This window comes from Patella vulgata, chromosome 4, assembly GCF_932274485.2.
Source record: "Patella vulgata chromosome 4, xgPatVulg1.2, whole genome shotgun sequence".
Classification (NCBI taxonomy): Eukaryota; Metazoa; Mollusca; class Gastropoda; family Patellidae; genus Patella; species Patella vulgata.
Window position 1 is genome coordinate 31,258,142 of NC_065882.2, and position 27,682 is coordinate 31,285,823.

A 27,682-nucleotide genomic window follows, 5' to 3' on the forward strand; every position below is an offset into this window, starting at 1 on the left:
CAGGTTTTTCCCATAAATCCCCCAAGCCAAGTTCCTTCTTAACATTCAGGACCCACGGGTCATTATACGGGTCATTATTTATTAACATATTAGAGTAGCAAGAGTTAAGACATTAGTAGAAGAACGTATTTTAATCCAGTATTTAAATATCCGTAATTTTCTCGTAATGATTAAAGGGAAACATCCAAGGTCATAATAACCCTTGGGGATAATTTGTGGTTGTTCTTGTATCTAAGATTTTCCCAAGGTACCTTAAATGTATTTGTTCTATATCATGTCCCGAATGAAAACCCCATAATTTAGAATACAAGAGATAAAAGTATAAAAATAACAATTTTCATTACAAACTTTTGAGACTGAGAAGAGAGCTTTTTGACCCTGTTCAGCAATGTGTTTTTGTATAATTAGATATTTACCATTCAAAATTTTTTTATCAGGGTGTTTCACCCCCCTTGTTATTATAATTAACTGAGTTGTACTTATCGTTAAATAAACTGTTACATAAACAATAATGTGTGGAATAAATATGTTTTACTCGGCGATTTTTGTTGATTACCGATCACGACCAGGATTAGTTCACTGCTGTATGTTTGTTAATTGCCGTTATGATTTTAGATCTTCGGTCAGTTCACCGATGTTTTTGTAGTAAAGTATATTCTTATTGTTTTTATTTTTGCCGTTATGATTTTAGATTAGTTCACCAATGTTTTTGTAATAAAGTCCACTCGTATTGTTTGTTAGTTTATGATGTCTAACATCATTTATCTTCTTTATAAAAAAAGATATTTTATAATTACATATTGACAGCTTAATCACTCGCCAAAATACATCATGGACTCTAGGTATTACCCAATAATCAACTAAATTGCACAGGGGCCCCCAATCAAGTGATTACGTTGTCTGAAAATGGGCGACAGCTTGTCTATAGAGATTGACAGTGACTGTTTTTGGCGCCAGTCTAATGTACAGTCTCACGAGATTATCGCACTGCTATGGAGAGCTTGACTTATAAACACGTGTACATATGGAAGGCTAGTTCATTCATTTGTGATTTAAAAAAGATACAATACCTGGGATGTGATTTACCGATTTCCAATTGTATAATTACCTGGAACGTGATTTACCGATTTTTTATTTATTATAGGATAATGGATAATATATACTATGACCACGGTAAGGTGATCATCTATGGGTGTGCATTTTTATATTCCCCTTTTTATTCGTACTTCATATGTAAATAATCGTAATCAAAATTAAACGATCGGATAAACGGCTCGCGGGAAATTAAAAGGTTCATCTAATTTTTCATCGCCGTAGATAAATTAATCATCTGTTGATTTTTCAACGTATCTCAGGGAAAGTAAACGACTGGTCTAATAAGTAAAGGCCGTAGATAAGTAAACAGTGTGTTGATTTTTCAACGTATCTCGGGAAAGCAGACGGCTCATTTAATAAGTGAACGTCGTAGATAAGTGAATGAGTCGGCCATTTTTAAACGCCTCTAGGAGAAACTAAACCCATCACCATTAAACTAAGCCATAGTACTAACTGAAACATTTATGTAATTCTTAAACGATTTTTATCAATTAACAAACAATGTTTTGAAAGTAAACGCTATGCATACTTTCCAGTGCTAAAAACCATGTTCTAAACGATACCAAATCCCTAGTGTCTCCTGTTGAACCGCTTTTTTGTCTTGGTATCTCTGTGCTTTTAGTTAAACAGGCTCTAGCTATGTGGCCTCTTTTCTCACATTTGATGCAGATCGCATCTTTAAATCTACACTCATATTCTCTATGACCGGGTTTGAGACATCTCTGACATCTCCATAGTCTGTGGTGGTTTCTTCTTGAACTTTTGAAGTTTATTGACTTGTCCTTCTTTCCACCTCTCAATTCCATAGTGTCTTTTGTAGCAGTCTTCATAGCTATGGCAATCTCTAGAGCTTTTGCATGGTTGATGTTATCTTCGGCCAAAAGTCGCTTCTCGATGGCTTCCGACTGAATTCCACATACACGTTTGTCTCGTAAGGCTTCATCCAAATATGTACCAAAACTGGCAGTGTTGAGACAACTTCTTAATTTCTGCAAAATATGTTACATTCTCAGCATGTTCCTGAAGCAACGACTGCGAGTTTCACAACATCTGGCCGTTGCTTGTTTACTTCACAATTCCCGAATTTATAGCTATGTTATCAACAGACACATGAGCAGTAGCATCAAATCAGAGGTTGTGACATCGCGACCTCCATGGAAACCTTGACATTGAATGAACCTTGAACTTTGCAACTCGATTATCACAGGTAGACATTTTAGCTTGAAAGCACGATTGAAAGCAATATGCAGGGTATTACGTGAAGGCCTTGATAAGATGTACGTAGTTAAAGCGAGATCAAGCCTTCTATTGAAGATGCATTTTCAGATGCTAATAGATCTCTCTTGTGGAATCGAAACCTTTGCAGGATAACCAAGGGTTTAGGTGCGAGATGGAGTGTCAGAATATCAGAAAGTTCTTCAAGTGTTTTAGAGGCTGGCTTGTCTGGTGCAACCCGGTCTCTCAACAAACTGTAGGTAGTTCCACCAATCAGGCTAAGAAATGCAGGAACTTGCTTTTCGTCCTCTGTCTTTAAATAGAAATGAAGTTCAAGTCTCTCAAAATATGTGGGCCAATCGTGTGTTGACTCGTCAAAGTTCTCAATCTGACCATTTTCTACAGCCATTGTTGCTTTTCAAAGAATTTAAGAACAGGAAATATTATTCTTCAGCACCTGGCGGTAAAACACATGTGTTGACCATGTGTGGGGTTTACACATAAGATAACAGGTCGAGAATAAAAGTCCAAATTCTTTACTGTAGTTAACTTAATTCTTCCCACTTTTTATATTAACCTCTTCTCCAGTTCCTCTTCTTTCTGAAGAACTGAAGCATAATCCTCGTCGCCAGTGTTATGTCTAGGCTTCCAGGGGTTTAGTAGACATAAATAAATAAACAACAGGTGACATTTTCAGTGGAGAATCCAGACAGCACTTTATTAACCGAAGAGTTACAGAGGTGAGATGATACGTCACAATGGTAAATACAACTGGGACGTTTTGCTACATATAGTAATACAATGGGATGTTTCGTAACATAATAATTATTGTATCAAATACATTACAAACACGTAGAAATTAGTCATATGTCACATATCCTAATGGTATATAACACCCCAAATCAATATACATTGTATCCGATAACTTGTCTGCTATATCACTTTGGTGGAAGCGAGCATTAAATAAAGCTATTTCACACAACACACATATCTGAAAAATACCAGCCAATGCAAGCTCTGTTTCTGATCACATGCAGTTATAGTACAATGTCAATAACTGAAACGGAAGTAGAAATCTCGCGAGACGTGTCAAATTATGAAATGAATACGTGAGAAATAGCACACATCTAATGTCGGAGAAAAGATTCTATTTTGATGGCACATTCTCAGATTTATGATCATGTTTTGAATGGGTTTATGGTTTTAAATAAAGAAATAAGTACGCTAGGAAATGTTGACAAATATGTTGATTGGAGGAGTGTAAGTAATTAATTGTTTTAGACGATAGCGCATGCTAGAGTCGAATGCGATTATTTAGCAGTTGGTGTCACTCACTTGTTGTGGTAGAACGACGTTTTTTCCAAATAAAATTCGGGATGTCATTTTTGTTACCTCCCGTTTATAAGCTGAAACAGAGTATAAGACAAATGCCGGACTTCTGCTGAAAAATGTATCGACTTATGACCCGAAAAATACGGTAATTTTGGAGGAATTTGAAACAGGTACGAGTCGGCATTAGTAGGTACACTTTCATTCTATTGTATTACGACATAATGTAATTTTGTAGGAATATTACTGATATAAATTTGAATACTGTACAGGAATTAAATATGAAAATTAACGAGGTGCACCTATTTTTTATTACATACGAATTTATATATTTTGTTCACACTTGATTTTTGTGTGTGGTCTAAAACTGCCTGCATAAATAATGATAAGAGTTATGTCCCATTATTTTCGGTAAAAATGTCTGACAAGAAAAACTTTGAAATCCCATCACTGGTTAAGACAACGGTTTCATTTTGTAGAACCTTGCAATTGTGAACCCTCAAACAACGAAAATTATAATTTGATCTGTATGAAATTATCTTGAAAAAATGCCCCCAGTTAGCTACAAAAAAATAAATATGTGACAACCCTTGTCGACTGCTTAGACGATTTAGCTGCTGTGGTCATATGTTTCGTTGCCTGGCAACCTATCTTTTGTTTTAATGTATTTGATTGTTAAACACCTCAGGAGAAGAAGACACGATCTGGTGAACTATTAAATGATATGGAGAAACAGAAAGAGTCACTAAAAGACAATATTATTGAAGTAAGATATGAATTTATTCTGTGATAAATATATTAAAAAGACAATTTGCTACTTTTATTGGTGAATTCATGGTTTGTTGCCTTTTCACCAAAGCTACTTTTTATACTCCCACATATTCATGCGGACATATGATACCATCGCCACTGTCCATCCATGTGTCCGTTCACATTTGTTTGTAGACACTCCACGGGTCACAATATTTATATGCCCATATTTCATATTGTGGTCGGTCTGTCGGGCATCTGGCTTTCACAATTGCTTGTGGACGCTCTAGAGGCTACAGTTATACCATGTTCCTGAAGCAACGACTGCGAGTTTCATAACATCTGGCCGTTGCTTGTTTGCTTCACAATTCCCGAACTTATAGCTACGTTATCTACAGACAAGTGAGCAGTAACGTCCAATCAGAGGTTGTGACATCGCAACCTCCACCGAAACCTTGAAATTGAATGAACCTTGAACTTTGCAACTTGATTATCACAGGTAGACATTTTAGCTTGAAAGCACGAGACATGGTATTCGCGACGATCGAGGAATCTGACAGGCTCACAAGATTGGCTTGTACCCAATCGAAATTAGTGCCGCAGGGTATTACGTGAAGGCCTTGATAAGATGTAAGTAGTTAAAGCGAGATCAAGCCTTCTATTGAAGATGCAGTTATACACATTTTTTGAGGTCCTCAGATAAAAAAGCAATACCCCTTAATCATTTTGAAATGTTAAGGAAGTTGTAAAATGTGGAAGGGATAATTGCGGCACATGTAGATATTTAACTGACGGTCAATCATTTATAATTGACAATGGAAAAGTATTTTTTGTCAATGAAAGTATGAACCTGTAAAGTAATATACTCTTCAAAAAAAGTAGGGTATATTGAAATGCAAATACCAATGCAGGTTGCGATATGATAAATAGTCATGGACTTTGACTTGCTTCGAGAGTATGTTCACAGATGAAGAACTTATCGCCCCAACAGAACCACTGAGCTCCACATGCGACACGCAATAGCGCCATACACGTGGGAGGGGTTCATTGTCAAATTTGACACTTCAAGGAAGGGTTGATGAAAACTGCCGCGTGCTGGTTTATCTATCCATGTTTGATTTCCTATCGGTTCTTGCATAAGATTTACTGTTTAGCGTATCTTTGCTTTAGTGTGTTTTGTTTAATTTGATCGGGAGACGTGTTCGTCGACGTCAACGGACAACACTGCAAGAATTGACTGTGGTACTGCGAAAGGAGGAGGTCAGATTGCCCCTAATCGTGTTTGAATGGTTGATTATGAGCATGCCACGACGAATTGCTGAATGTCTGAGGATTGGTGGAGCAATTACTCATTATTAAGACAAAAATCAAAAATGTCCATTTTCACTTTTGACAGTGTATCTCTTTGCGAGTGAAATGGGGCCGTCAGATAAGCTGCCCATATGAACTGTTTATGTTCATGTGTAGGCAATTGGCCTGTTATTAACATACACTGGTTACCTCTAATAAAAACAGCAGTTTTGTATTGTTTCTGAATATCCCCTACTTTTATTATACACTCACATTTTCATGTGGACGTATATTGTCGTTGCCCCTGTCCGTCCGTCCATCCGTCCGTCCACAATTGTTTATCACCCTAAGATCTCGGTTCCTTTCGATATTGGCATGTATTGGACTGTAACTTCATGGATTATGACCCCTGATTGTACGAAAAATCATGTACTTAGTTTGTGAACACTGTGGAGGTCACAATTTTTATCCGAATTGGTTTAAACTTGAAATGTATGTTTATAACCCACAGATCTCAGTTCCTTTCGATAATCGCACATATCGGACCATAACTTCCTGAATTATGGCCCCTGATTGTACGAAAAATCGTGTTTTTAGTTTGTGGACCCCATAGAGGTCACAATTTTTATCTGATTTAAAAAAAAACTTACAATATATCATCGTTACACCCTAAGGAATTGGGGGGGGGGGGGGTTCAAACCTTTTGTAACTGATGACCATATTTAGAGTGGCCCACGGCCTCAATTATTTGTACTATATAAACTGACCTGTTTCAGCATGTTGTCACGCTGATCAAAACAGCATTTATGAGAAAAGTTCTCTCACGGGCTCGCTTGTGCACTGTAGGCAGCAAACAGTCGCCTAAAATAGACATTCATGTGACAATATTCATTCACTTATTTATCAATGAAGCCATGTAAAAATTTGGACTTTTAAAAATAAGTAGTTACGAACTAGATTAAAATTTTGGCTAAAATTTGGCGATTTAATTTCTAAGTTACTTGATTGTAACCAATGACGTATATATTGTAACGGTTCTCGGTTCAGAGTCAACTCCTGTAGTTTCGCCCTTTTTCTATCTTTTAAATCCACTCTCGCGGCAACATACCGACACTGCAAGACTGTGAAAGTCACTTTTATTTAACCGTAAAACCCTGTTGTTAGTTGTCGCTTTAGTTAGTTTAGAAGTTACATTGTTGCTAGCTCTAAATACACAGAAAAAAATTGAGACTGGAAATTAATCAAACGAAATGTATTTTCCCTAGTCTTGGTTAAAATAAAATTACGGCACTGGTCACAAGACTTGAATTATAATCATTTTAGGACTGCGAAGGTTGGCCTCCGGTTTGTGTCAAATTTAATAGGAGGATGTGCCATTATGGCTATGCCATTATTCGTGTTTAGTATGCTTATGCTTTCGTGCGTAAAAACTGCATTTGCAATTTTTAACATGGTGGTTACAAAACGTTTCAGTTATTATAAATTCAGCAGCAACTCATTTTTCTAGAACTGAAATATAACTAAAAAGACGCGCATTGACTGTTTCACAATTTTGACAGTTAGGTACCACTTTTCAAAAGCAAATATTATTTTTTTTCAAATCTGGTATAACTAAAAGGGTGCGCCCTTTAAAGGTGCACAAAATGTTGGGCCCAGTTTTTTTAATTTCGATTCCGTTTTCGGGCTATTTCGATTAAAAGGTGAAAAAAGGTGTAAAATTAAGCTATTACAACCCATCCAGAGTTTTCATATTTTAAAATATTACTTCGTAACTTTCATAAACTCGTAGCAATAATCTATACGAAGAGAATGTATGTGAAAATTAATTTGTAATATGCGCAAGATTTTGATATTTGATTCTAATCAACTAAAAGAATGAACCCATACGATCATATAGATATCACAAAATGGTTTCTAACTTGTTCAGTTGCGAAGAAATAGGCAATTTTCAACAGGTCACTTTTCAAGGTCTTTTGTCCATAAAAGTGTCAATTATTATTCGATTTTAATGAAATATTCACCGTGTGATACCTAATGCCATTTACGATTTCATACAAGTAATTTAAGATTTTCATTATCACCGAAAGTAACGTCATTTTGGCAAAAACTGTATTTTTAGCCTTCAAAACAGATATTTTATTCAAATGAGTCTGATTTGTAATTTTTTTTAAATTATGATATTTGATTCCAGTCAGAAATAGATTGAACCCATACGATCATACAGATACCAGAAAATGGTTTCTAACTTGTACGGTTGCAGAGAAACAGACGATTTTCTACAAGTCAATTTTGATGGTTTTTGGTCTATAAAAGTGGCAATTATTATTTGATTTACATAAAATTTTCACCATGTAATGCCTTATGCCATTTCTGATTTCATAAAACTAATTGAACATTTTCATTATCACCGAAAGTACTGTACACTTACATGTAACAAATGTATAAAATGAATTAATATTGCTGGATTTGGTTGATTCGGCGTCCATTTTATTTGATGTGTGCAATGCTTATATGGAAACCTGTTTAATGGTTTCATTGGTACCGGAAGTGACATGTTTAGGGTAACGTGACACCGGTGAAACCCGTCATTACTGCATTGCAGTTCTAGTTATTATTATTCTTATTATTATTTTTTTTTGTGTGTTTTATCCACAAATCGGATTTCTCAGAATCTAACTATTGGATCTTTCTGAAACTTTTACCTATCCCCCCAAAAATGGGTGGTGACTGTTGATTAAATATATTTTCAAAACGTTTTACGAATCCGAAATCACAGAATTTTACGAACGAATGCATTTGACCTACAATGCTGTAACTTTGTGACTATTTGACCTATTTTACTAAATCTTTTTTCTTTGAGTACCTTGAGACAATTACTTCAAATCTGCAGATTCAGATTTTCGAATTTCGAAAATTCGTCGCTGTGATTTCGAACCGGTATTTATGACCAATTTGACAACTTCTTTAATAGTTGTACGATTTTCATGAAATTTAGCATGTAAGTAGATCTTACCGATGCGACTTCAAAAATATGATTAGAAATTTGCTAAATTATCTCCCCATAATGAAATTAAGGATCAAAATTTTCAAAAAATTCATCGAAATATAGGTCAGAATGACCTAATTTTTTTTTCCGATACAAGTAATTACTGATTCATATACAAAATATGGAGTTTGTCGATCGAACCGGAAATGCCACCATCTTGAAACATGAAAAGTCCTAATAATTTTTGCGATATTGCACTTACAGACATGGGAGTTATATTTTCTGAATCCCTGAAGGAATGTCTAAAAAACGTTCAGAGCAGAATTTTGATTTAGGTCAACTGATGGCTGCCGTTTTGAAGTGAATATGAAAAATAGCGAAAAATCGACATTTACGGTCTTCTAAACAAACACAATAGGGCATAGTATGTTCAATACGTCTCCTCATAACAAACACAATTTATGCCTTTAATTTTCAAAATTTACAAATTTAACCTAAATATTCGAAACAGCTAAGGTCAATCTGATTAAAAAAATATTAGTTCCGTTCAAAGTTATTTCATTTATTTTTTTGATATTTTCCTGCCCCTTTTTAGTTCTTTCCCGCCATTTTCGTTTCATGTTCTCATCCGTCCTGTTTTTAAACGGCTTGATCAGTGATGGGATTTCAAAATTTTTCTTGTCGGATATTTTTACCGAAAATAAAGGGACATAACTCTTATAAGATGGCTGTTTTTAGACCACACACAAAAATCACGTGTAAACAAAATATTCAAATTCGTCCGTAATATAAAAATAGGTGCACCTCATTATTTTTCATATTTAATTCCCGTACGGTATTCAAATTTATGTCAGTAATATTCCTACAAAATTCATAATACGATAGAATGAAAGCATGCCGACTGCTGCCGATCTGTACTGTTTCAAATTCCTCCAAAATTACCATATTTTCGGGTCATAAGTCGCTACATTTTTCAGCAGAAGTCCGGCATTCGTCTTATACTCCGTTACAACTTATGTACAGAGGGTAAGAATATGATATCCCGAGGAATGACACCATCCGCTAAATAACCGCTAGCACGCGCTATCGTCTAAAACAATTAAGTACTTACACTATTTCAATCGACATATTCGTCAACATTGCCTAGATTACTTATTTCTCTATTGTCCCCCGCCTTTCGAAGAAAGCAGGGGACTATTAAAATGGGTTCGTCCGTCTGTCTGTTCGTCTGTCTGTCCGTCTGTCCGTCCGTCTGTCTGTCCGTCTGTCCGTCCGTCTGTCTGTCCGTCACACTTTTTGGGACACAATAACTCTCTTCCTAATTGAGCTAGAATGTTCAAACTTGGTGTATGTGTTTATTAGGTCAATGCCTTGATGGAGTTCGAAGATGAGCATTTTCCGCTTAGGGTAAGCAGAGATAAGCAATTTGATTGGTTGATGCTTTGGGACACGATAACTCTCTTCCTAATTGGGCTAGAATGTTCAAACTTGGTGTATGTGTTGATTAGGTCAATGCCTTGATGGAGTTCGAAGATGAGCATTTTCCGCTTAGGGTAAGCAGAGATAAGCAATTTGATTGGTTGATGCTTTGGGACACGATAACTTTTAATTGAGCTAGAATGTTCAAACTTGGTGTATGTGTTTATTAGGTCAATGCCTTGATGGAGTTCGAAGATGAGCATTTTCCGCTTAGGGTAAGCAGAGATAAGCAATTTGATTGGTTGATACTTTGGGGCACGATAACTCTCTTCCTAATTGAGCTAGAATGTTCAAACTTGGTGTATGTGTTGATTAGGTCAATGCCTTGATGGAGTTCGAAGATGAGCATTTTCCGCTTAGGGTAAGCAGAGATAAGCAATTTGATTGGTTGATGCTTTGGGACACGATAACTTTAGTTCTAATTAAGTGAGATTGATGAAACTTGGTGTATAGTTTCATTACAGTAATACCTTGACTAAGTTTGATAATGAGCATTTTCTGCTCAGGGTAAGCAGAGCGATACGCAATTTGATTTTTATATGTGTCCTCTAATTATTTTCCTATTTCGGCGGGGGACATCAGCCTCACTGTTGGCTTGTTTAAAAACATAAACCCCATTCAAAATATGATCGTAAATCCGAGAATATGCCATCAAAATAGAATCTTTTCTTCGACATTAGAAGCCTGAATTTAGTCACATATTCATTTCATAATTTCACGCGTCTTGCAAGATTACTAATACTGGTATAGCACTCGGCAAATCTCGACAGATTCCGTTACTCTACAAACAGCCCCGTTGTATGACGGTAAATGATATGTACCTAATCAGATTTTCTTCAAACAAGGACAACTTTGCTCTGAAAATTCTAAACACGCTTCGGATGATGCAATTTTGATAACTTATTTCTAAAACCGTCAAGTTCGTAGGTACATATCACTTGCCGTAATGCAGCCGAAGCTAGATGTAGAGTAACGGAATCTGCCGAGGTTTCCCGAGTGCTGTAACCGCGTGCTAGAAATGTCTAATATTTTTCGGATATATGTGTGTGTGAAATAGCTTTACTTAACGCTCGCTTCCACCGAAGTGATATAGCAGACGAATTATAATGACTGTCTATTGATCTGGGCGTTATATACTCTTACAATATGTGACTTCTATGACTAGTTTATACATATTGTCGGCTCACATCAATGCGATTAAAATGTCCGACAATGCAGAAACCACGAGGTTAACAAACGAAGATGAAAATTATAATGGATTGATGAATAGTCTGACAAAGGGGAAACAATGGCTTCTGTTTAAGATTAGATTGATGAATTGTCCGACAAAGGATTAAGTCAGTCAATCAAGGCAGATTAAGTAGTTAATCAAGGTAGGTTTATAGACCGTATAACACGATAAATACGTTGATCACTTAATTACCTAATCAATCCAGCGTATTATCGACGATAATCTGGTTGAGTGGTAGTTATACACTCAGTAAACTATATTAATTTCGGAATTTTGAATATTATTCACCATGTCTTGATGTCCGATTGGGCATATTCCCGGTCAGACAATTTTGGGCGTTTGGAAAAAAGATTCGGACAAGTCCGGAATATACGGGCAAAATCCCATCACTGTGCTAGATCCATTTTTCTGAAACTTCTGGAACGGAAAGTCATTCCGATTACAGCAATCCAAGTCTCAGTTATTTCCCTTTAGTTTCCAGATTATTTTGTTGCCCGGGTGCAATGTTTCTCACTATATTTAGACTTGTAACTTCGCGACTTTTTCACCAATTTTGATAATTATTTTTTTTTGTTGTTCTTTTTTCTTTTAAAATACTTGATATAATCCATGTCACGTGACGATGAATATGAAAGCTTTCATATCTGCATGGGACAGTAGCAGATCGCTGAAGATCAAATAAAACCTACTAAATACATTTCATGCTTATATGTAACGCATAACTTTGCCAAACTTTATTTCAGAGAAAGCCAATTTAAAAAGGAATTGTGTCATATATTTAAGTTTAATTTTTGATAAAGAATGGGGATATCATAAATAAGTTAATTCGATGTTTTTGTGGCATGTGCTATATTAGATGAGATCGAAAGAGCATTTTAGATTAGGGGTTACAGAACAAGTAAGGTGGAATTAAAAAGACGAACGGAACTGTTCTTCAGACTGAATGGCGACGCCAATCTTAAAATTTTACTGAGTTCGTGCTGCCATACTTTCTAGGCAGAAATAGCTCTTTGGAATTAATGTCTTCGTTAGAAATTTTGGCATTTACCTGTGACAATAATTTTAGCTTCGTGCAAAAATCGTGAAGCATATAGTTTCAACTTGAAAGAAATGTTAGAAAATGGCTAACAAACAATCAGCATTGTTGATTGTAAAACATTCTTGGTTCATTTTTTGCTTGAACGATTGCTGAATACCATGGACACGTATATCTGTCCGATAATACCTTCTATAATATACTATTCAAAAAAAGTAGGGGATATTTGATTTTGGGGGCATAATACTAAAATATGAAAATGACTACGAAAAAAGTCACTATAGAACCTAACAGAAGAAACATTTCCAGTTACATGTGACGCCCAAACGCACCAATAGCTACCGCATGGAATGCAGGTGATGCTTGGGATCATCATGGGGGTCCAACCCAAGATTTGCACGACTCTGACTTTGAATGTTACAGTCATTGTGGCATTGAATTCGAGGGTGGAAACATCAGTTTAATTGTTTTAGTGACCAGAAAACAAATTTTGATATGCGTCGGCTTACCCAAAATGAAAGGTTACGTGCCCTTGGCATGCTACAGATCGGCACAACACAGGCGGTTGTGGGGCGGACGATGAATTTTTCTCAGTCTGTCATAAGCAGGCTATGGTCCAGATACCGTGATACACAATCTGTACAGGACAGACCACGCTCAGGTCGACCACGGGCGAGAACTCAAGCCCAGGATCGATTTATCCGTACCTTGGCCTTGAGAAATCGTGTCATCACAGCAAATCAGATCAGCGCTCGTCTTCAAACAGACACTGGTGTGAGAGTGAGTGGCCAGACGATTCGGAATCGACTGCATAGGGGTCACCTTCGCGCCCGACGTCCTCGCGTGATCCCTTGTTTGAGAGATCATCACTTTCAGGCAAGACGTCGTTGGTGTAGGGATCGTCAACACTTGGATAATCGACGCTGGAGCAATGTGATCTTTTCAGATGAGTCAAGGTTCACTGTTGATTTTTTTGACGGACGTAGGAGGGTGTGGCGTCGTCGAAACGAGCGCTTCCAAGACGTTAACGTCATCAGACATGATCGATTTGGGGGTGGTTCTGTTATGGTGTGGGGAGGCATCACTGTTGCTGGAAGAACGGCTTTACATGTTGTTGCAGGGCGTGTTACAGGCCAGTACTACCGGGACAACATCTTGGCAGTCCATGTTGTGCCGTTCGCACGACGTCATGGCCGCCGTTTCGTCTTCCAGGATGACAACGCAAGATGTCACAGGGCCAGGATCGTTACAGGTTACCTCCAACAACAGAACATCACCACATTACCTTGACCAGCACTGAGTCCCGACCTCTCCCCCATCGAGCATGTCTGGGACATGCTTGGACAGAGGTTACGTCAACGTCAACAACGTCCTGCCAATGTCCAAGAACTTGCTGCTGCGTTGCAACAGGAATGGGACAATCTGGACCAAAATGACCTTAGACGTCTCATTAGGAGTATGCCACGTCGGATCAATGCTTGTTTGGCAAACAGAGGAGGATTTACCCGTTACTGACTTGGTTGTGATGCTGTGGTAACTTTGCTGTTTGACCCCGGGTATCATTTTACCCTTATAATGGTCAGTCTGTGCCATACTTAGTCTACCGATCATTTGGAATAAATCGATGAATGTGAACTTCATTTCATTTTGTCATTTGTTTCTTCGTCAGTTTCATTAGGTGACTTTAATAACACTTAAAAATCAAATATCCCCTACTTTTTTTGAATAGTATAATAAAAAGAAATAAAAAGTTCGAATTATTAGTTTATTTTCACGTTTTGTCTTACACAATAGACATATTGTTAGCTTCTGACAAATGTGTATTAATTCTACAAGCCTTCTGTGTTTTTTGCCCGAGATAATCGCACTACCCTTCAACCCAAAATGCTTTCTGTAGATCCCATATTATGTAATATATGATTGGTGCAATATCCATGCTGTTAGTCTTAATTGCGAAGACATTTAAACAAAAGGATTTAATCAGGGTAGGGAGTCGATGTGTACACACGTAAATCAGATGCGTGAGATTTATCATTAGTTGATGTGTTGTCAGTGTGGGAAATACTGTTTTAAATTGATATATAAATACACGTTTTATGATTGTGGACGAAATGGTATGTGCATCTCAAGAAAGCTTTGCTTCGGAACCGTCCCGTCGCCATTAAAAATCCAACATCTGTTTCACCGTAGTGATCTTGAAATAATAATCCCCGGATAATAACAGGCATTACAGATACCTGCCGTCGTATGAATCCTGAAAAATAATATTTCACCGTATCGCAACAGGTCAGTACTAAAACTAACACTTAATACAGTATTTCAACATTGTGCCGCAAAACTGAACAATGACCAACAACTAAACACATCGTAATATCTTAACATCGCACGTGAAATTAGATGTTTGACAACAAAATTTAACACCTTGCGTAATTGGACACCTTGACTAATTTTTAATCACGGCTCGGGAAATTGAACTAATTATTGAACAGTCTTGCTAATTAGACGGGACGCTTATAATTCAACACGTGTCGAGAAACTAAACACTAGTTAGTTAGACGCTTGGTAATCAAAATTAAACAGTGAGAGTGAAATTTGATAGAAGTACAAATTGAGCACAATTAGCCGAAATTTAACAATATTTATGAATAATTGTACACCGAGTAGAAATAAGCGCTATTTACGCAAGATTAAACGCAAACGGTACCAAGGTTACAGTGACAGCTGCAACATGGTTACTCGACCGAGGGCAGACCCTGAAAAAGTACAACTAGCGTCCCTAACAGCACCGCTAATACAGGAAATGGTCACATGAACACTTCTATATTCATTTCTCATATAGAGGCTGCTACTGTTGCATTCACATAGTAGCATCCATCGTGCTCAGTGTCCATGATATCTGTATTTTCTGGTATTCGAACTGAAGAAAAGGCTTTCCATCCTAAAAAATGGTGGTATACTAGGGTTTTTCTTTTCATATGTTTTTACTGACTATTAAAATGGGTTTGTCTTTCTGTCCGTCCTTCTGTCTGATTTGATTGGCCGAGACTTTGGAACACAATAACTCTCCTTCTAATTGAGCTATAAAGTTCAAACTTGGTATAGGTGGTTATTAGGTCAATGCCTTGATGGAGTTTGAAGATGAGAATTTTCTGCTTAGGGTAAGCAGAGATAAGCAATTTGATTGGTTGATGCTTTGGGACGCGATGACTTTAGTTCTAATTAAGTGAGTGTGATGAAATTTGGTGTATAGTTTCATTACATCAATACCTTGACAAAGTTCGATAATGAGCATTTTCTGCTCAGGGTAAGCAGAGCGATAAGCAATTTGATTGGCCGAGACTTTGGAACACAATAACTCTCATTCTAATTGAGCTATAAAGTTCAAGCCTGGTATAGGTCGTTATTGGGTCAATGCCTTGATGGAGTTCGAAGATGAGCATTTTCTGCTTAGGGTAAGCAGAGTTAAGCAATGTGTTTGGTTGATGCTTTGGGACGCGATAACTTTAGTTCTAATTAAGTGAGTGTGATGAAATTTGGTGTATAGTTTTATTACATCAATACCTTGACTAAGTTCGATAATGAGCATTTTCTGCTCTGGGTAAGTGGAGCGATAAGCAATTTGATTGGTCAAGACTTTGGAACACAATTATTCTCATTCTAATTTAACTAGAATGTTCAAACTTGGCTTAGGTGTTTATTAGGTGAATGCCTTGATGGAGTTCGAAGATGCAAATTTTCTGTCTAGTGTAAGCAGAGATAAGCAATTTGATTGGTTGATGCTTTGGGATAACATTAGTTCGAATTAAGTGAGAGTGAGCACACTTGGTGTATAGTTTTATGACATCAATACATTGACTAAGTTCGATAATGAGTATTTTCTAAGTTCGATAAGCAGAGCGATAAGCAATTTGATTGGGCGATACTTTAGAACACAATAACTCTCTTTCTAATTGAGGTAAAATGTTCAAACTTGGTGTAGAAGAAGTTCATTAGGTGAATGCCTTGATGGAGTTTGATGATAAACATTGTCTGCTTACCGTAAGCAGAGACAAGCAATCTGATTGGTTGATGCTTTGGGGTGCGATAACTTTGATTTTAATTAAGTGAGAGTGGTGAAACTCCCTAGTATAGATTCATTATTATATCATTACCTTGACTAAGTTCGAGAGTTTTCTGCTTAGGCTAAGGAGCGATAAGTAATTTGATTGTTGAAGAATTTGGAACATAACAACTCTGCTTTTAATTAAGATAGAATGTTTAAAATTGATGTAGATGTTCATTAGGTGAATGTCTTGACTGAGTTCAATGATTAACATTTCGAACTAAAGCTAAGCAGAACTAAGAAATTTCATTGATCGATGCTTTGGGACAAGATAAATTTGATTCTATCTGATAGAGCAGGGGTAGAAACTAACCTGAAATGATCACTAGCCATTTGGGCTAGTAGCTTTCAGATCTTACTAGCCCAGCCAACATTCTACTAGCCAAGTAAGAAACTGACACAAGAGGTAAAAATTCTGATTTAGACTGTTGTTTTGTTCATTAATTAATCAAAAACACCAAAATACATGCACTTAAATTTATTTTGGCACATTTAATAATACCACAAATAGACTTTGTTCATTGTTGCCTCTGTTTTTTCATCAAATAATGAATTCATTAATCAGTCATGAAAACATATTAAAATTCAATTTGGCACATTTCATTTCATATTTCATATTTGTCCTTTGGAAGTTTAATCTTCAATACAATAGATTTTTTCAGGGGCCTCATTTTGCACTGATTTTGCCACACGAAGCAATTTGAACGAAGCTCAATCATCACAGCCAATGCATTGAAGAGATTTTGCTACGATACTTTAATATTTATATTTCATTTGTTTTATAAATTCAGTTGTGATGTGCAAAATAATATGATGTAATGTCCTAAAAATTTAATATCAGAAGTTGTCACCAAGAGATGAAGTTATTTATAGCAGAGCACGTGTATTTACACGAGTGTCTTCATTGCCGTAATATATCGCTGTTATAAAACCTTTTAACATCCATGTTCTTCGTTAAATTGCTTCATGTATATATCAACAATTATTATGTTAGGCGATTTATGATAATTAACCTGAAATATGACTTTCGCTTCATAATTCATCAAGGTGTAAACAGAGGCTGTTCCGTACCCTCCCTCATTATCATACAATTTCAACCAATCAGCAAGCTCGCTTGCTCAGATGTCATACCGGTATGGCGAAATGGAGCAGCCAAAGATTAAAAAAAAGGTAAATAGTGATGGCGACGATTTTCGAAAGTTAGTTTCATGACAGTGTTCATTAAATACAAATTATCAATTATTACAACTACCAAAATATCAGGTCGCACACAGGCTAATTGATTTTGAATTTCATTCGCCTATAGTGACTTTTACTCGCCATGGGCGACTGGGCGAGCGTTAGTTTCTATCCCTGTAGAGAGTGATGAAACTTAGTGTTTAGTTGGTAATCAGTTTGATTGCTTGATACTTTTGAAATAAATAAATGTGCGATTAATTAATATGTGTCATCTATTTATTTTGGGATTTTGGTGGGGGACATCAGACTCACTTTTGGCTTGTTTGATTTGATATCAAACCATTTTCCCCCATCAACACCAATGTCAATTCTCTCTTGTTGTCCGGCTAACTTTACGTCTTTGCACCTGATATTATATATTTAAAAACAATTATATATAACAGATAATTAATTTTTTTAACTTATTTACCGTATGTAATCTGTTAATGTTGCAATGTAACTTACGGCAATTGTTAAATAAAACAAACATCGGAAAAATTACCATGTGGCGACCGCATGGCCGTTCAACAGATGTTGTACTCACATTTTAAGTAGTTCAGGTCGATTTCCAGACAATTTCAATCCTATGCATTCGAGCCACCTTTTTAACTGAACATTTCCATATTCATCAAGTTTACTAAAATCAGTTGTAAGTAAAAACGATCTTTTGAAAAACTTGAGTAGACGCCCTTGTTTGTTTGTATGAGGTCAGGTCACGTGACACTTGTATGAATAAACATAGATGCTAAAAGGTAATATATCCGATTGACTTAAAATTTATACACAGTGTTCAAGGTCATGAGATGAAGAAGACTGTCAATTTTCAACGATTTCTAATGATTATGGAAATTGATATTAAATGTTTTGTATGCTAAATGTTAGAATAGGGCTGAACTAGAAGCCAAATGAGTTGTTACTCGTAATCAGATTTTCATGTGTTGTAAATGTTTTCATTTCTGACAAAAGAAAAAATAGCGACAACCCTTGTTGACTCACCTGACAACTTTGCTGCAGTGGACGTATGTTTTGTTGCATACTTATTCATTATTTTTGCATGCCCAATCCCCAAGGGCAAAGTCACATCCATTTTCTCTTTGTGTGTCTGTGTCACCTACAGGACGCAATTCTTAATGGATTACCATATTCCTTATACCCAAGGATGACCATTATTATTTTTGGTGCATGCCCGCCCCCCAGGGAGATAGCCACGCCTAATTTGTGTGTTTGTCTTGTGTCTCCTACAGGCCGCAATTCTTAACAGATCCTATTCCTTATACCCTAAGGATGATCCCTTTTGTTTTTGATGATGCCACACCCATTTTTCTGTGTGTTTCCTACAGGCCCAAAGGCCAGAGCCACACCCAGTTTTTCTGTTTATCGTATACAGGCCGCAATTCTGAATGGATCATTTTCGAACTTGGCATATGTATTCCTTAAAGCCTAAGGAGGGCAAATATTTGGTGCATAATTTCATAATTAATTCTCTTCATTTTAAAAAGTACTGTATCAATCAAAGCAGGAATATGGACGTATATTGCAGCGGTAGTGATGCATTAGTTGTTTTTTTGTTGATACATCCCTTATAATTGAGAAGATAATGTATATGTTTCAGTTTGAGAAGACAATAAAGGATTTAGGAGAGGCTATTGTTGAACTGGAACATAAACGTGATGAGGTTTGTTTGCTTTACATTTAAATAAGTCAAATGGGCTATAATACAAAAAATTTTGGTCCCTCAAATATATCTGTACCATCCCATAGATCGTATTCTATTAAAATTTAATTCATAATGCAGAACCCCATCAAAATACTAAAAAATACAGAAATTTTGGATAATTTTGGATAGCATTTAAATCTGTGAATGTGGTCGTATATTGCTGTCACCCCTGTTGGTTTGTCCGTCCATTGGTTCCTTTCAAACTTGGCAATTATAAGATCGTAAAATCATGGATTATGGCCTTTGTTTACACATGTTTTTAGCTTATGGACATTCTAGAGGTCACAATTTTTATCCGATTTTTATGAAACTTGAAATGTAAGTTTATGTTCCTTTTGATATTCGTGCATATTGGACCGTAACTTCCTTAATTATGGCCCCTGATTGTACGAAAAATCGCGTTTTTAGCTTGTGGTCATAATTTTTATCCGATTTAAAAAAACGTTTTAATATATCACCGTTACTCCCTAAGAATGGTTGATATTGAAATTCGTGAAAATCGGAACCCAAAACTGACAGACAAAATGGCCAACCCTCGTTCTCAAATAGCCTAAAATTATTGTATATCAAGGTTGTAGACCCTCTAGAGGTGACAAATTTCTTCTGATTTTGATGAAACTTCAAATGTAAGTTTATAACCCAAAGATCTTGGTTGCTTTCCATATTCACACATATCGATCCGTAACTTCCTGAATTATGGCCCTTGATTGTACAAAAAATCGCATTTTTAGCTTGTGGACCCTATAGCGGTCATAATTTTTATACGATTTAAAAATGTTTTTGAATATATCACCGTTACACCCTAGTTTAATTTCGGGATGTAGAATAAGTCATCCACACGACATTGTGTAATGTTAGGGACGCAGAAATATTCATAGTCAGTATAATATGAGTGTTTGATATAAGTATAATTTTCTTTAGGCCAAGTGGCAGACTCGCCAATTTACAGCGGTCGCATTTATAAATAACAAACAACAAAATAAATCACTTTATTCAATAACAGTTTCAATATTAAATAACGTCACTACACAGCCACTAAACGACTCACCTCTATAGTCCCGGTACACTTTTCTTCCCCAGTTCATGTAATTCCTATTTTATAAATATTTTATCATGAATAGTGTCCAACGTCTTCCTTTGCATACGCTTTAGCTTATTTTCCGAACACGCCAATTCTCGGCACCAATTTCACTAAAATTACATCGCCTACAATTGAGCGATCCTCAATGCAAAATTTGTAATATAGTCCCTTTCCTGCAGGTTGGTTTCACCATCACAGAATTGCCCTGTGATATAACAGATCAAAGAATAAACTGCACGTAGTAACTTTTCGACTCTGTTATCTTCAGTTGTTCAGACTACCTGGCACCTCAAATAACCCAACGTTAAAAGAAAGCATGCAGTGTCCACCTTACAACAAGTTCCATTAATTTATGATTTATTTTATAATTTATTACACAGTTTTGACCACAGTGTGTTTCGATTCACATTTTGGTATTCTAAATTGATTCTTATACGGAATTCTTATATTTAGTTCCATTTTGTGTGCGGAAATTAAATCAACGATTAATTTATTTTAAAATTAATTATGATGCCGAAATAATATCAATCCAATTGTATTTTGGCGAGAGATTAAGTTGTCAATATGTAATTGTAAAATACCTTTTATTTATCCATCTAATAATTTATATTCAGATTTCATATCAAGTCAATTAAATGTTGTCTAAACATTAAAATCATAACGCCAATTAACAAACAATACGAGTATACTTTATTACAACAACATCAGTAAAGTATTCTAAAAATCTAAAATCATAACGGCAATTAAATAACAACACGAATATACTTCACTACAAAAAAATGTGTCTGAATTAGGGGATTAATTAAACAATAGGTAGCGGCCATTCAAAGAATCTAACGACAGACATTTATGACTGTTGTATATTCCATGCGATGGTGGTGTAATTACACGTCTGTGAGCGATATGGTTTCAGACGGAACTGAGACAGGTGGCTAGAATTTGTGATATAAGCAGGCGGTCATTCAAGGAATATAATCTAAATTGTAATGACGAGCATTTATGACTGTATATTCCAAACGACGGCATAGACTATGGTTTCGGATGGAACGGAGACAGCTAGGACGTGGCTGGAATTTGTCATTTATAAAACAATAGCAGTAGGTCATTCAAAGAATATAATCTGATATCGCTGATTAAATTTTGAACTTTTGTGTAAATATGTTTTTATACGGCCACATTTTCATGTGGACGTATATTGACGTATAGGTTTATCTCCAAAAAATCTCGGCTGCTTTCGATATTGGCATCTATCGGATCGAAACTTCATGGATTACGGCCCCTGTTTGTACGAAAAATCACGTTTTTAGCTTGTGGACACTATAGCCTAGAGGTCACAATTTTTATACGCCCACATTGAAATGTGGTCGTATATTGTCGTCGCCTATTGATTTTCAGCGATTTCCGATAATTACTTCCAGAGTTATGGCCCTTGATCACTTCAAAAAATCTTATGGACGCTCTAGAGGTCAAAGTTAATATCCGATTAATTTTAAATTTATACACAGTGTTTAAGGTCATGAGATGAAGAATCCTATTGATTTTCAGCAATTTCCGATAATTACTGTCAGAGTTATGGCCCTTGATTACTTTTAAAAACCTTGTGACCCTCTAGAAGCTAAAGTTATCATCCGATTGACTTCAGATTCATACACAGAGTGTAAGGTCTTGAGACAAACAAGTATATTGATTTTCAATGAGTTTTTATGACTTGAACAGCTAAATCCATGATGTTAAAAGTTTCCTATACTAAACGTTAGCATGGGGCAAAACTTTATAAAAACCAAACAAATTCTATTGGTTTTCTGATAATTACTTAATGAGTTGTTACTCTTAATCAGATTTTAATGTATTATAAATGTTTCATTACCGAAAAAAGTAAAAATATGTGACAACTCTTGTTGACTGCCCGGACGAGTTAGCTGCTGTGGGCGTATGTTTCGTTGCCTGGCAACCTATCTTTATCTAATTTTGTTGAAACTTGAAATGTAAGTTGATAACCCAAATATCTTGGTTCCTTTCGATATGCGCGCATATCGGACCGTAACTTCCTGAATAATGGCCCCTGATTGTACAAAAAATCGCGTTTTTAGCTTGTGGACCCTATAGAGGTCATAATTTTTATCCGATTTAAAAAACCTTATTATTATATCACCGTTCCACCCTAAGGACGGCTGAGTTCGAATTTCGTGAAAATCAACCCAAAACTGACAGACTAAATGGTCGCCCATCGTTCTCAAATAGCGTAAAAATATGGTATATCAAGGTTGTGGACCCTATAGAGGTCACAATTTTAATCCCATTTTGTTGAAACTTGAAATGCAAGTTTATAACCCAAAGATCTCGGTTCCTTTCGATATTCGCGCATATCGGCCCGTAACTTCCTGAATTATGGCCCCTGATTGTACAAAAAATCGTGTTTTTAGCTTGTGGACCCTATAGAGGTCATAATTTTTATCCGATTTAAAAAAACGTATTATTATAAAACCGTTACACCCTAAGGGAGGCTGAGTTCGAATTTCGTGAAAATCGGCCCAAAATTGACGGACAAAATGACCGCTGTTCGTTCTCAAATAGCGTAAGAGGTCATAATTTTTATCCGATTTTGTTGAAACTTGAAATGTAATTTTATAACCCAAAGATCTTGGTTCCTTTTCGATATTCACGCATATCGGACCATAACTTCCTGAATTATGGCCCCTGATTGTAGGAAAAATCACTTTCTTTTTAGCTTGTTCTCTATCCAGCTCTTGAAAATGTGGGCGTATCCTGCCTGGCAGCCGCTGGTTATATTTTGTGTTTGTAAACAATACGCTGATTAGGTTTTAGACTTGGATATGAGGTATCCCGAATGTTAGTGTGTAAACTGATAAGTGTTATATGTGCAATATATGTGCATATAGTTTGTAGAGGAACTTTCCATGTATTTGGATATTACATATTATAATGACCCTGCTTGTTTTGCTTTTGTTTTTTGATTAGATATACTCGATTTTATTGGGACAAGACTAATTATAAACTAGATACAATTTGCAGTCCTTGCCCGTTTCAATGGGGGGAACTGTACCTACAATTGTTAGCAATTCCCCTCCTTCGGTATTTCTTCAATATTCCCAAGGGGTTGGGATACAAAAATAAATGTTGGTGAAAATAGTCCCTCAAAGACGTCTAGATAAATGGCGAAAATGACGTTTCATTTGTGGCCGAAACGAGAACTGCACACATTAATATATAAATTCACAAATACATTTGTTATTAATTGCGGAAGCGGGTAAATAACCCAGAAAGAAAGATTATAAGTAACAAGATATACGTCCATTGTTTTGTTATACACAAAAACACATACTTATGGAAAAACAGCTACTTATTTATTTGGGCGATGTTTCGAAGAGTATTCTCTCAACGTTATCAAGCTAATACAGTAATGCAAGAATTATGAGATCAATATATACAGAAAACTATAACAACAATTCATGAAACCATACAGGACAACAACAAGATCAAAGGGGTTTATTCTACAAATAACTAAGAGTAGCCATTGGGTAAAGTTAAGCAATTAAGTAGCTATATGATGATAGATACAATACTACTGACAGAATGGGATAGTACCTACTATACAATTATGATATACCATGGTTTGTTTAGATAATGGTAATTAACTTATATATCTGTGTGATTAAATGTACAATTAGACTAGAATAAACCATATGTTGTAATAAATCTAAGAAATAGAGTGGATATAACTGATAAATTGATAATAATATTAGAAAAATGAAAAATAATAAAACTCATAAAAATTCACAAAGGTTTCTTATCCACAGTACTGAAGAATGAGTGGGGGTGATGGAAAACACATAATTTAGGTATATTTAATAAGTTCATCATAAGCACTAGGCAGGAATATCCCTGTGTCGCGGTTGAGGTCTGGACTGTTTCTTTTAATGTGTATGGCCTCAATAATTTTGCGGGTTTTTTCTATCGGTAGGTTGGCTGCCAGGGTTCTATACGTTTTAATTCTGTGTCCTGGGTTGGATTGTGTGTGTTGGGCCACAGTTGAATTGGTAGTAGAGGACTTAGATTTATGCTGACTGATTCTCTTGTCTAAAGGCTGTCTAGTTTTTCCGATGTATTTTTTGTCACACGTAGGGGTGATGATTTTCCGTTTCAGAAAATAGCAAATTCCGTTTTAAGTATTTTTAATTCCGTTATTTTCCGTTTCAGAGCTGACTATATTCCGTTTTTTCGAGATAAAATGTTATTTTATGAATAAATGAATAAAACATCTTAAAATGCCTTTTATTACTAAACGGATCATTTTAACCCTTTCACTGCCTTTACCCGGTAGTACCGGGTATTATAAAATGTCGGTAAAATGCGCGTACCTGGTATTACCGTGTACTCAGTAAAGCCCTCGCTAAAATTAGTACCGTAACTGCAAGTGCCATCTATTGTATTTTCTATACACTAGAACATATTTCCACGTGTTTCAAAGCGGCAAACCGTAAAATGGCGGAGTGCATAGTGACAACGTAGACGATGCACTCTCGGCGAAGTCGTGAATGACGTCTTGCTGACCAACACATGGACAATTTCGAGGCGGGTGATACACAATTCGTTTCCAGTTACTTGATAATGATAGTAGTCAGGACAGCGATTGGTATTATGAAGTGTGTGATTTGTTGCGCGACGTTCCGCCCATGGCTAGCTATGTTTCCTGTGCATGATGAACAATCCCAATGTGAACACGATAGCCCTGTGTCTGCAGTAGATTCTGACAATAATTCTGATGTTGATAATAATGCTGGCCTGCTGGATCGTAAAAGACGTAGGCAATTCCTGAGTCCCGAACGTGTAGATCTATTGACTGACTATATTGATAATGATATGGGACTTGGGGATGAAAGTGAAAGTAAAAACAAGGTATTGCAATCCGCACGTGGTCATGGCAGCGGGAGACGTGATGCGCGTGTTCGTGGCGGCATTGCTCATGGCTGCTATTGATATTTTTGTTCATTTTATATATCTTTATCAAAATCCAGTGAAAAAAACAATATCTTTTAAGTATTTCATGGAGAAAAATTTGTGTTCGTGTTAGCTTTAGTGAGAAATGAGAAATCCAAAATGGCCGCCATGACGTCACATGACTACATTATTATGCAAATTTCCAAAATTCTATTTTTTCCTCTTAGCCCAACCTCATACCCATCCCAACAGACAAAAAGATTTTTCATAAAAGCTTCCATAAGTACTGCTTGGCATTCAGTTCCAACCTCCCTTTTTTCCTCAAAAAAGGGTCTAGCACAGGCAGTGGATTTACGTCTAGCATTGAAAGGGTTAAACCAATGATAACAAATGTTGAATTGTGAATGACTTGTAATGTTCAATGACTAGTTATTCTTTAAACCTGTTTCCCGAATAAAATAACAGAAAATTACATCTTGTGAGCTCGTTTCATCTTTTTAGCAGACGAAGCCATTTTTCTCAGCTGCTAGTTGTAGTCGCGATTGATCCAGACATCTTCGTAGTTACTACCGTTTTTTCGAGAATAAGGGCTGGATTCACAAGGCTACGGTATATTTGTGATGTCATGTGGTTAATGCAGATAAACACGAGTCACGAGCCCGGCAGTAAAATAAGAAGTAAATGAAACGATTTTTACTTTTATGAAGTGACAAGTTTTTTTTAAGACATATATATACATTACAATGTTTAATTCAAGTTCAACTACAGAGTAATTGTATACAGGGATACATGAAAGACGGGTTTTCGTTTCGATTGAAATTATGATTCCTAAATGATGAAATGAAAGTTGCTAAATACTAAAATAGACAGTAACAAAACCACGCGATAGCATTCAATATTTCCGATTTTTATGAATAAAAAGATGAAATACTTGGATAACTGCAAAATTGTTTTGAGTTTGTGTTTAGTATCAGCAAATATCGGCTTTTCCGTCTTTTTCCGTGTGAGATTTCAAATTCCGTTTTGAGTGGACAATTCCGCGATTTCCGCTTTTTTTCTGCGATCACGGAAAATCATCACCCCTACACACGTGCAGGTGATTTCATAAACACATTCTTTTGGGTTCGGTTGTTTGGTTGGGGGAAGTTTGCCACTGGCCTTCAGGAGATCTTTGAGAGTTCTTCCTTTAGAAAATGTTACCTGGATGCCTGTTGGGGTTAGGAGTCTTCTGAGGGGGTATGATAGTTTGCCTTGAAAAGGTATTGTTATTCTCACTGGTGGTTTATCTGGTTTAGGTTTGCTTATATCTGTAGGAGGGTTGGTGGTGGCTTTGATGATTTTCTGCACTAATTGTCGGGGGTAGTTATTGAAGTTGGTTAGAGAAGTTTCAATGTGATCAAGTTCTGCTCTGATGAAGTCTTTATCGCAGATGTTCACGGCTCTGCGCGCTAAAGTGGATACAGTAGCTTTCTTTACGCTGTGCGGATGATTCGACTTATAATTAATGTACTTGTTGGTATGTGTGGGCTTTCTATATACGCTGATATTTAGTTTGTCAGCAGATCTCTTAACTAGGACATCCAGGAGTGGGAGGGATTGGTTCTGTTCTTTTTCTATCGTGAATTTTATTCTGTTGTTTTGGTTGTTGAGGTGGATGAGGAGGAGGTTGGAGTCTTCATTCTGTTTGAGAATGACAAAAATATCATCTACCTTACGAAGCCAAGCTGTAGGTTGAACCGGTGAAGTAGATAGGACATCCTTTTTAAAACTAGTCATAGATCTCGCTGAGGACTGGGGACAAAGGGCTTCCCATGGGTAATCGATGTACTTGCTCGTAAAAATCATCTCCCCAGGAAAAGTAGGTGGAATCAATGCAGGATTTAGTGAGGTTAATGATGTCTTCCGTGCTGAGATTGGTGTCAAGTGGGTTGTCTCTAGGGAAGATAATCTGTGGCGTAGTGCTTCAATGGCTTCCATCTCGAGGAATATTAGTGTAAATAATATCGGTGTTGACTGGAACAAGATGACTAGTCATCAACATCCCGCGCCCTTGCACTTGTTTGGAAGAAATAAGGAAAAATAACTTGTTTATGCTATTGGTAATCAATATAAAAATGTATCAAATTTCGCAAACAGTGTCACTGGTCCTAATATTGTGGCCCTGTTTAGTAGATATTGCTCTCTATTTCTGAAA

General features: G+C 36.4%; 1 protein-coding gene across 1 annotated transcript in view; it reads left to right on the forward strand.

The window, feature by feature from the left end:
- The window catches only part of LOC126817154 (structural maintenance of chromosomes protein 2), a 151,368-nt gene that overhangs the window by 87,122 nt on the left and 36,564 nt on the right, over positions 1–27,682 (forward strand). Inside the window, exons 6-7 of the mRNA XM_056100213.1 lie at positions 4,328–4,405; positions 19,344–19,406. Of these exons, the coding sequence (XP_055956188.1) occupies positions 4,328–4,405; positions 19,344–19,406 (141 nt within the window). The remainder of the gene's footprint in view (positions 1–4,327; positions 4,406–19,343; positions 19,407–27,682) is intronic.